The following is a 12,044-nucleotide window of genomic DNA, read 5'->3' on the forward strand; positions in this document are numbered from 1 at the left end:
ATGCTTTCATTTTGAAGGGAAAATAAAACATTAACCTAGTTTTAGAAATGGAGACATAAAATGCCGTGCTTGGGGGTCTGGGGTTTCTGGTGGACACCAATTTCACCATGAGCCAGCAGTAAGCTCTTGCTGGAAATGCAGCCAACATCTTGAACTATGTTAAGAGCATCACCAGCAGGTCAAGGCAAGTGATCCTTCCTCTCTACTCATCACTGGTGTGTGCATCTGAAGTGCTGCATCCAGTTCTGGGCTCCCCCAGTGCAAGAAGAACACGGGCATACTGGAGTGACTTCATTCGAATGTCTCAAAGGGGACTGAGGGATCACAGCATCTAATGTATGAGGAGAGGCTGGGAGCTGGAACTGTTTAACCCAAAGAAGAACAGGCCTGTAGGGATCTCACCAACATGTATAAATACCTGATTTTTGATGGAAGGATTAAAGAAAGAGGCAGCCTCTTCTCAGTGTCAGCCGCTGACAGGACAAGAGGCAATGAGCACAAATTAAAATACAAGAAATTCCATTTAAATATAGAGAAAACCTGTTTCAGCGTCAGTGTCATTAAATACTGAAACAAGTCACCCAGAGAGATTGTGGAGTCTCCATTGTTGAGTAAGTCAAAAACAAACTGGACACCGTCCTGACCAACTCACTGAAGCTGACCCTGCTTTGGGCAAGAGGCTGGACTACATGGTCTCCAGAGTTCTCTTCTTTAATGGTTCCATCATTCTGTCCCCACCAGCTTGCCCCAGCAGTCACAGGAGTATATTGCAGTGAGCAGAGCCGAGTGCAGGATGCCAGGCTGTCTGATCTGACCCAGCTGAACTTGGCACACGATCAGAGGGGCCTGCTCCCCACATCATCCCCAGGTCACAAGACACTGAGCTGATCTAAAGACTTGCTCTGTTTAATACCCATGTTCCCAGGCTTCCGCCCCCTGTCCCCAGGCCATGCTTGTAACTGGGACCACCTGCGTGCAATGGCATCCCAGCAACATTCCTTCTTCTCCAGGCTCAGGGCCATGCAAGTGGCCCAGGAGTCGCTGTCACAGCCCTTGCTGCCAGTGGATTCCCCATATGGGAGTGGATAATCAGGTACATTTACAGTAGCAAAACAATGTTTCAAGCTCTGCACCTATTGGAATCATCACTGGCTTCCCCTGAAGACAATCAAGGCCAGGTATGGATATGCAGGAGACAAGCAGGCTAGGTTGCAAAAATTCAGATTGTCCCAGTGTATCAAGCCTTTTCCTCCTCCATTAGTGGCAGCGATGCTATGGTCACTGGAAATTATGTTCGAGATGTGTCTCTCTAGTTATTACTTCTGATGGCTCTCTTGTTCATAAAATAGTAGATTTGGGCAGCTGAGATGTGTATAAATGTTTGATATTAAGAAAAAGTATGTTCAGTTTGAGGAAAATTGGTTTGAATCTAACCAGGGTGATCATGAATAATAAAAAGTCACGTGTGAAACATATTCAGCAAAGTTAGGTGTCCAGTAAAACTAGTTTCAACATCGTTTGCACTACTTAATCTCTAAAATTATAATGTGTGAGTCACAGCCCTTAGATGATCTTAACCTTTACTAGAGGATACCCTGCTTTGTGTTCAGCAGCACAAACAACTGAGCAAGGACCTGTGCAGACCTGGTATGTACAACAGGACCCTCGTGGCTGTACTGTAAGTAATGTAGTTTTTTCTTGTAGAAAAATCACTAAATGTTATATGCAGGACAATAGTTTCTGATTAATCACTTGAGAAATTACTGTGTTCACATTCAAGTTGCAATTTAAAGCTTTTAAGTTGTTTTATTATGGTTTGTTTTTTGTTTTTTTTTTTTTTTTTTAAATAAAAATGATGAGTCCTCTGTGAGATAAGTGTGTTTGTATAGCATAACTCTCTTTAGGAAAACTGTGTCTCCAAATCTTTTAGAGATTTAAATGAAGTAAATGAATGATAATAACAAATGTAGGGTGAAAGAAATAGAAGTGTGGACTTAAGGATTGTTTTCTAAAACCTTTAGAGAGTTTGGAAAAAAAAGAAACAATGGATAGAGGTAAAGGCTAGAAGAATTAGAATAAGTGATATTGGAAGAAGTCATGAACAAATCAGAGTCCAAATTTGCTTGTGTTCTGGATAGGAAAGTGAACTGTCTGAAAGGGGTTTGTCATGGGGCTCAGGCCCTTCCTAGCGATAGCAGTATTGCTATAACTGCGATATTCAAGGGTGTGAATTAAGGAATGTTTATAGCATATGTTATTAAAACAGAGATCAGTATTCTGAGTTGACTGAATTTTGGAGAACCAAGACACTGGCAAGTGGAGAACACAAATGCAGGGTCATGGTGGCAGCTGAAAGGATTTTATGATTTTATGAGGCACAAAATTCTGAATGCCAGTATTCATTGCAAGTCAGAAACCTAAGATATTTTTCTGCTTTGAAAATCCTTATATCTTCCTCTAGAGAGTACTTTATTTTATAAAATATTCTGTAGGTAAAGTGATCATATACCATAGGAAGATGCTCTGGATTACTAGATGTTCCACTTCTTTACTTTGATCTTTCTGTTAACAAAAGTTGTTGAAGCAAGTGTGGTACAGTTAAAAGTATAACCACAGATGTAGAATGGATGATTTCCATGCTTCTCTGGAAAAGGCTTTCATGTTCTATTGGTATCTTTCAGTATCTCTGTTTTTCCAGAATTCACTCACTCTTCTTCATATTTTATCATTACAGCCTTCTCTGCCAAAATCACTCTTTGCTGTCTTTCTGATGATGAACACAATGATTTTTCTAGAGTTTCCTCCTCTTTTTTTTTTTTTTAGGTGATTTGGTTCATCATTGCGCTGGACATGCCTCTGCATGCAGCAGCAACAGTTGTTTCCATTTGCTCTTTTGTGTACATATTCATTTTCCCTTTCTTAATAAGCAATACTGTATTTCCAGGGTCTTGATGACTTCCTAGTTGCTTGAAAGCATGTTGCCTTTTTTTGTTAGATATGTGGATTTTTTTTTTTTTTTTGAACAGTGCTCGGTTGTTGAAGCTTTATGGAATTACAGTGGATGTTCATCACTTCATCATTAACAAGTGCATTTATTTTTTCTCTAGTGTCTGTCTGTACGTTTACATATAGCTCATTAAAAAATGTATAATATTTTCATGCTCACAATGAAGGGATATTGTGTCTTTCTTCTGCTTTGATTTTTCATCTTGCTAAACTTAACCAACTAGCCTTGACTGATTCCTTTACTTTCTGCTCTATGGACTTGTACTTTTGACTTACAGCTTTTTTATCACTTAAAGCCACATTAAAAAGAGAACACTGGAAACAAAACAGTTTCAAAAGAATTGTAGCCTAACCTTAATGAGGGCGTCTTTGGTATTACTTCATCCCTGTTTGACTTTAATTTTTATTCTGTCATAACTTCTTCAGTAGGTTGAGTAATTTTCCAGAATCTGACTCTGTGAAATAGAAAGCTGGCATCCTTGAGTTCAAATGGCTTGGAATCACTGGTAGCAAGCCAGCTCTGTGCAGTAAAGTGACTGACTTATTACTAAGCACAAGGTAAAAAGATTTGTAAGCCAAATGTAATTTTTCTTTTCTTCTTTTACAGAGTTATAGAAACATGAAGACATTGGTTTTTGTGTGTCTTTTAATTGTTGGGATTCATTCCAACAGTTATCCCTGTGAGCCTGATCACCAAGTTGTAAGAAACCAAAATCAAAGAGGCCAAGAAAACCAAAACGTGCCACTAAAGACTGTAGAGAAGAGTGTTTGTCAGTTTGCATGTTGCTTCTTCAAAGAGGTTTCTTCTGGTGAAAACAATGGGAATGTTTTCTTCTCTCCTTTGAGCATCTCTACCGCCTTTGCAATGCTGACGCTGGGTGCCAGATCAGAGACTCTGACACAGATTCTTAAGGTCCTTAGTTTTAACCCACAGATTTCTGAAAATGAAATACATGAAGGTTATGGTCAACTCATGCAAATGATAAACAGAAATAATGAGGGGTCACAGATGAATATGGGAAATGTCCTGTATGTGCTTGACAGACTGAAGCCACAACATAGATTTTTAAATAACCTGAGAACCTTCTACGGAGGAGAAGTTTATCCTATGAACTTCAAGAGGGCCGATCAAGCTCAGATAAAGATCAACAAACACGTAGCAGAAAGAACCAATGGGAAAATCAAGGACCTCATAAATAACCTTGATCCACTTACTGAGCTTCTCCTTATTAGCTATATTTATTTTAACGGTAAGATATACATATCATATTTTCCTACTTCATACATCATTTCCTCAGATCAGTCTTGGACTTCAGCTTTTTTTTTTCAATATTTTTTGCAGCTATTTTTTTTCAGCTTTTTGTCTGTTTGTTTGTTTGTTTAGCAATTTCAGTGTTAAATTCAAAGAACATTGTTAAAGTAAAACTTAGCATCTTATCTAAAAGAAAATATGAGAAAATATGTTTACTCAGTTGTCCTGCTGTTACTGAGTGTGTTCACGTATCCAAAGCCAAACATGTAACAGTAGCTTTAGTTTCATTCGTTCTCCTTTTTTTTTCTTTTTTTTTAATAAATTATGCCTTTACTGATAGTATAGTTGTAGTCCTGATGAGGCATAGGTTTCAACCTTTTTTTTTAATTTGCAAACTCTCACATTTTCCAGTGAAGAGACCAACTCACCAGTATCAAATAATAATGAGAAGAGGAGCGAGGCTGTAAGGCTTGATCAGTGGTCTAATAACAGATATTGTGTCTTCTTTCAAACCTTCTCCCTCTTACTCATTTTATCATATTCTGAAACAAAGCAATTCTACTCAGAAAAAAAAAAATGTAATTTGTCTGATAAAAATATTATTAATCTTTGTAGTTGAAATTGAGGTGACATATTAGAAATGCTATTCTTTAAAAAGAAAATATATTCTTTAAAAACTGTAAACCTGGATGTTTCCATTCTCCTCTCCAATATGAAGCTTTCTCCAAAAGTTATTCAAAACCATATTTTTGTTTTGTTTTGCTTTTCATCTGTGTCTCTGCTCCTTGTGCTAATGTCTGAAGATCTGACCACAGCTAGATGGAACTGTTTGGAATATGGATGACTGATGCTTCTTAATACTCTTGAACACCTACTTCTTTGTCTCAAATCATGCTTTTAGGATAGGCTTTTATTTAGCATCAGGCACATCTTTCAAAACAGGTGAAAAATACATTGATTTTTCTTTTACTGAAAGGTGTTTGAAGGTGAATAAACTTAGTAGCACAATGGGGACAAAAGCTTGAGAAACCTTGTATTAAAGATAACTGTTTTACAGATAACTTCTGTATGTTCTAAAAATAAGGGTGTATTTTTGATTAATTATATATTAGTTCTTATTACTGAAATTTCTTGACATTGAGAGTAAATTAATGCTAATGGATCTGTAGGGTGGGATTAATCTGGAGAGGATCTCTAAAGCTCGGGTACCTCTATGACCAGTCAATACTTCTAGGCTCTTGTCCACTCTCTGTGCATTACAACCTTACTTGCACAGTACTGGTGACTCTGCTCCCCCTTTTTTCGTGGTATAGCGTAGTGTAGAAGTCCTTCCCTAAGGACGAAAGTCTGGCAATATTTTCCTGGCTCTCAGCCAGCAGACATGCTATTCCACTACAGTACATCAGTCCTTTATCATGCTGTAGGTAAGCTGGTCAACACAAAATATCATACTTTAGGTTCATTTTTACACTTGAATGCTGTGAAGCATTTGAGAAAGGTGCAATCCCTGGAAGGTAGCCTCCTAAGAGAGAGGAGAGCATAGGAATAACAGTTCTCTGAAAAGGTAGAAAAGATTAGTGAATATTACCTCTGTCTAATCTGTATGTTAAATTCTAACATCCTACTCAGTTTTTAATCAAGCAAAGCTCTTTCTGAAATCAGTGTTTTTTTTGTCCTGAGTTGAGCACTAGATAAAGGTTTCAGGACTTGCATCATTCATATTTCTGTGATTCATTCTACCTGGTGGGTTTTGTTTTGTTTTGGTTTTGTTTGTTTTATTGTTGTTGGTTTCTGTTTTGTTGTTTGTTTGTTTGGGTTTTTTTTGTGTGTGGGTTTTTTGCTGTGGTGGTTTTTTGTTGTTGTGCTTTGTTTTTTTGTTGTTTTTTTTTTTTTTTTTTAATTCTTCTTAAGCATATCAAGGCAGAAGTCCTGCGTGTTGTATATCTGATGATAGAAGTCACTGTTAATGAAGAAACATAAAAGTAGTGACTTTTCTCATCTTCAGAGTATTAGCAGTTGTGAATTTGTATTTTCAGAACCCAAGATATGCACTAACTCTTGTTTCACTAAACTAAATAAGTGCTATTTATAACTATTTCACAGATGATGGAAATAGCAATGACAATTAGTTTATTTGTCCAAAGCTGCCTAGTAATCATCATTCAAATAGAAATCAGAAGTCAAGAGAGGTTGCATCTTGTTTCAGTTTTCTTGATGGTACTTCTTTTACTTAGCATTGTGGCTCTACTTTTGTTCACTAATTTTAATTAAAAAGTAGTTTTGTTCTAGAAGGCAAAATTTACTACAGAGAAACACCTCTTTCTTAAAAAAAATAAATACACAAACAAAAACCAAAACAACAAACAAACAAAACCCAAACCAAACAAAACAAACCCAACTTTTCGTTAGTCTCCTCAGCCTCTGAAATGGATGAAGTGGATGCCTGGAATCTGACTTAGAAAATCCTCTCTGCTGAGGATAAGAATTTTTCAGAGTTTCAATCCAATGTTTCACTATGACTAAGTGAGGAGCCTTTGGAAATGTAGTATGGTGTGCATGACAGTACAAAAGGTTTCTGTTGTTGTTGTTTTGGTTTGGTTTTTAACCCAGCAGTCTGGTAGAATTAAGTTCTTCATGACTTTATTAGCGATCAATTAAAGTGGCACATAAAAGCCTCTCTCTGCAAGTAACCTCAATCCCTTCATTTTTCTGAATCTGAGGGAATTTATTGCATCACACTCTACTTACTGTGCATTACTACTGAATTATTCTGAGTATTTGGTAAGATAAGTGCTCATTGCAAACCGGTTTGTCTTTGAAGCTGATCCAACTGTACCAGTTTCTATCATCCGTGAATGTGTCCTATGGTGATATGTCCTATGGTTTCATGCCCTCAAAATATCCTTTAACTCTGTCTCTTATATTTCAAGCTCAATGGGAGAAACCTTTTGATCCAAAAAACACTAAAAAGAGCAAATTCTTTGTGGATGGGAACAAGGTTGTTGAAGTCCCAATGATGTTTGGATTGGGTATGTTCAAGCATGGCTATGATGAAGAGCTGTCTTCCACTGTGGTGCAAATGGATTACAAAGGAGGTGCTTCAGCATTTTTTGTTCTGCCTGATCAAGGAAAAATGAGGAAACTGGAGAAAAGATTGTCTTGTGAACGTATGTCAAGGTGGAGGACATTAGTCTCAAAAAGGTAAAATTCCGCAGTTCTTGGTTCAAACGGTAGACAAGGAGACATGTTTCAGTCTGCTGGGCTATGACACAGAATCAGGATACTATTTTTAGTTCTGTTTTAATATACAGTAGAACTGACTAAAGCTGAAATCTGGTTCTCTGGTGTCCCTGTGCTTTCACATTCAGTACTGCACAACGTGTAAACCTTCACAGCTTTAGCACTTTTGCTGTTTCCACATTTTGTTTCCAATCTTCAACTCTTGATAACCCTCCGTTTTCTGTCTGAAGACCTCTTCTCACTTTTTTGGGGGGAGGTCTTCTGCCTTTTCCTGTTTACAAGTAAATTCCTACCACTTTCCTTCAGCTTCATTTCTACCCATTAGAGTGGCTAGTAATTGCACATTTAATGCTGAAATAACAACTTCCATTTGGTAACTGTGAGGATAAAGTTCAATGATGAGTGTACACAGCAGCTGACACATTGCAGAGCCACTATATTCAGGCTCTGTGAAGACTTAGGAAGTCAAAATTGGCATAAGCTACACTCGCTTCAGGATGACTTTGATACTAGTAGGCAGAAAGTTTATATGCTTTCTAAAAACAACTTTAGACTCCTTCAGTCTAGTGTCATGTGTAGCAGTAGCCTTTGATGAGAGAAAATATGTGTACAAGCATAGGCACAACATATTTACAGAATCAAACTTTTGTGTCCATTCATAAATCTGATGTGTTGTGTTACAGACCTTCACAGATACACATTTAAAAATTGTGTTTTAGATGATCAGTTCTCAAGAACCTGACATCCTGATACAGAATACCAAACCCAGTGTCATTCTCTTAACTCTGATTCACTGTTAAGTCTCATAAAAAGAATCTAAAATTTGTTTTCATTTAAAAATAAGACAAAAAATATGTAATTCTCTGTGTACCTTGACAGTTTTGAAACTTCTGGGAGCAACTATATGGTTTATGACTAAAATCACTATAGGACAAATAAGATGGTGAATTAAGATACTGATGAATCATTTTTATCAAAGAAACACAATTGCCTTTAAAATCAGAAAGAAAGACACTAAATACAATTGAGAGGATTTATATTTTCTCTCTTCATCCCCTCCCCTCTCCCCAAAATGGAATAACTTACCTAAAAGCCATGAGTGGGAGATGTAAATCTTGTAATATAAAAAGGCATCAGTGTCAAAGGTGAGCTTGTTTCATGAATGTCCTCATTTTTTATCATGACAGTTGTCTCCTGCAAACTGACAGAAACACCTGCTTTTCCCTCTAGTTTTCAAGCAACTGATTGGCATTGCTATTATTTGGAGTCTCTGAGAGGTCATAATAATTGTGTTTGACGTAGGATATGGAATGACTTAGGGACTATGGGCAAGATATGTTTGTCCCCGTTTCTCTGTCTGCAAACTGACTTTGACACAGATGCAGAAGGAATACTTTTCATTACTGTTGGCCGCCAAACACAGGACAGTGCCAAAATATTGCCATTACAGGCAGCTGAGATCTATTTAATGGAAGAACTGTGGAGAAAACATCACTTTCTCTTTTGGAAAGTATACCCCAGTGCTTCCTGCCTGGTCACATTGTTGGTGTGTACGTATGGCTTTCCCTTTCCTGCATGTTGAAAGCAAGTGGGGGCTTGTGAATGAGCATCTTTATGTAATAGCAAGACAGATGATTCAATGATAGTTGCATCCTCATTCGAGACAGCAATCAGCACAGTCAGAAATTAGGCAGAAGTAAGAGATCAGCAACCCATTATCGATCCACAGGCACTCTGATTTCTGGGTACCAGCCAGACTTAGCAGTAGCTGCTGTGTTACACTGGGAAAGTGGGCCTTTTCCTTCCAACTTGTCCACTGAATGAAGTGCTCTTTGGCCAGCTTCATTAAGTGATCCACATCTCCCTGACCTGGAACCCTGAACAGTTGTCCTGGTCTCTCAGCAGAAAATAGTACCTACTGTCAGCATTATCACTAACCTCTGTCTCATTATGCTGCTTCTAGCTGTAAATATTGGTTTTAAACTTTGAAAAGGAATTGTTAGATGCTTACTGAAAGAGCAAGAAAGAAATGAGTCAGAAATATGAAGCATTGATTCATTTATGGAAAGCAGCAAGCTAGTCACTTAAAAATAAAATTGAATATATCAGACATTGGACTTGACATAGAAAAAAAAATTTTCCATTGATCAAGTATATTCCATCAGTGTGCTTTTGTTTTTTACTTTATCATCCATGCAATTACCACCACATCACCACATACTGTCCTGCTCCTTTGGTATATATTTTTGTTTTTTCTGTCTTGATTTATATGATAAGCACACAGGCCAACTTTGTTTGTTTGTTTGTTTTGTTTTGTTTCAAAAGTACCTAGTGAATTTGGGCATCTTGGACTTTTTGTGCCCAGCCTGAGACATCTGAAAGAATCACTTTTTCACAAGGTGGATCCTCTGTATCCTCAGTTATCGGGCATGATGAAGGTGCTTCCAGCAGAATGCAGAGTATCTCTAGTTTCTGAAACCGTCAGATGAAGATCCTTAGGAACGTGCAGCTGCACTGTTATGCTGAATGTTCACTGGGTCAATCTCACTGCTCATGGGTCAGCTCACTGCAGACCGTGAGCCAGCCTACAGCCCTAGCTCCTCAATCAGCCTTCCAGCATGTTATAAATCTTTTCTTCTCCCCAAATTAATGTCACTACACATCTCCTGTGTAGGCTAGAGAGGGCCTGTAAGCAAAATATCTTTGGGGAGAAAGCAAAATGAGTTTGCCTCTTGGGATTCTATGTTGTACTGCAATAACTGATCAAAAGATTCACCATATTCTTGCACTTCTTTTATAGTGGCTCCGTAAATTTGTATCTTCCAAAATTCAGTCTTTATGGGACATATGACCTAAAAACTATTTTATATAAAATGGGCATCAAGGATCTATTCACTGATAAGGCTGACCTGTCTGGGATTACTGGGCAGCCCCAGCACAGAGTTTCCCAGGTAAGTCATATTGCCTTTTGGTTTATGGGCCCATGGTTACTGATACTTATGTCTCTTTCTTTACAATTATTCATGATGCAAAACTCTTGTAAAGAGGCTTTGCTTCACATGAAAAAGCAGCTGTTGGCATGCAGAGTATTTTACCCATGTTACATGAGCTCTCAGTGCAGTTGAGTTGGAACAGATTATGAGTCTGTCATTTTTTAATCTAAGAGTCTTTTTTGATCTGCATGGGACAACCCTATAAAGCAGAGATAACCAAATCCTTGTCTATCCACACTTCGGTACCCTCCTGCAGCCTGTTTCAGTTGTCACATGGCTGCTTCTTTTTGTGTCTATCTCCTTTAATGTGCCTGCAGGCAAGCAAGGAGCTGTAGGATGTATCACTGTCTGTGTTTTATGGAGGGGAGAGGAAAACACTACTTGCTTTTAAAATATTTGGGAGAAAGGAAAATGCAGTTGTTAGAGACGTTTGGCTTCAAGCCTATGAGCAATGACTCTCATTAGTGCCAGGTCCAGGCAAAAGTTACAGATAAGTCATACTTCAATAAACCTAGAGTTTAAAACTGATAATAAGTGCAAATTTCCCTGTCTAATGTAATGAAACAACTGCCCTGATGACCTCTGGTTGAAGTTAGTGAATTAGGGTCTGTGAATGTCTTGATTTTAAGGTAAAACTTACATGTTTGTCTGCTCTAGCCCTCCATTTCTGATCCTTCTCCTTTGCTCTCATTTTTTTCAAGATATTAAGAGACATGAAAAACATAATTTCAGGCTGCTATTCATTGTGCTAATCTGCATGTTAATTCTTCAACTATATGAACTTCTAATAGACAGTTAAATATGATCTTGCTCTCTCAATCTTTTTTTAGTCTGTCTTCACAGATCCGCACGAGTGGCTGCAGGGAATAAGAAAAGAAAGCAAGCAAATGTTTTCACTAGCAGGGACATGCCACTCTGCCAGGGATGAACTTTTCCTCTCTGGGGCCAGGAAAGTTATGCTGTGTAGCTTGCTGACTTTTTTCCAACTTTGCTGCCTTTGTGCAGTGGACTCACACCTGTTCATCTGATGCTTGTTTCTTACCAATAGCTTCATCAGGAACCTTTAGCTCATGTTCTTATTCAGATGATCAATTTTTTACACCTTTGACTTGTAACATGTCTGTTTCTTCACAGGCTATTCATAAGGCTGTGGTAAATGTGGATGAGACAGGCACTGAAGCAGCAGCTGCCACAGGCATGGAAATAGTGCCTATGTCTGTTCCGGTTACCATTAAATTCAACAGGCCATTCCTAATGACCATAACTATGGGCAACAATATGCTCTTCATGGGAAAAGTTGTGAACCCTCTGAAAAAAGATTAAGTCAATGTACATGTTAAGTATGCAGTGATTGCCACTATTAAATCAAGTGTTTGACCTGATGAGTATGGCATGGCTACAGAGGGCTCTTCACCTCTTAACTGATGTTATTCACCATTTTTTGTAGATGAGACTCTTCATCAATTTAAGTTGTCATAGTTGCATGTTTGTTTGGGTCTTGTTTGATATTTTTTTGTTTGTTTGTTTGTTTTAGAAGGTTGCATTCAGGCAGA

General features: G+C 37.9%; 1 protein-coding gene across 1 annotated transcript; it reads left to right on the forward strand.

The window, feature by feature from the left end:
- Positions 1-3,622: 3,622 nt before the first annotated feature.
- LOC309442648 (serpin A3-4-like) lies at positions 3,623-11,814 on the forward strand (the record flags this gene model as incomplete). Its single annotated transcript, XM_082058712.1, has 4 exons — positions 3,623-4,256; positions 7,189-7,459; positions 10,299-10,449; positions 11,626-11,814. Exons 1-4 carry the CDS (start codon positions 3,626-3,628, stop codon positions 11,812-11,814), a joined length of 1,242 nt encoding a protein of 413 aa, XP_081914838.1. The 5' UTR covers positions 3,623-3,625.
- Positions 11,815-12,044: the final 230 nt, after the last annotated feature.

This window comes from Streptopelia decaocto (assembly GCF_964273445.1).
Source record: "Streptopelia decaocto genome assembly, chromosome: 7".
NCBI lineage: Eukaryota > Metazoa > Chordata > Aves > Columbiformes > Columbidae > Streptopelia > Streptopelia decaocto.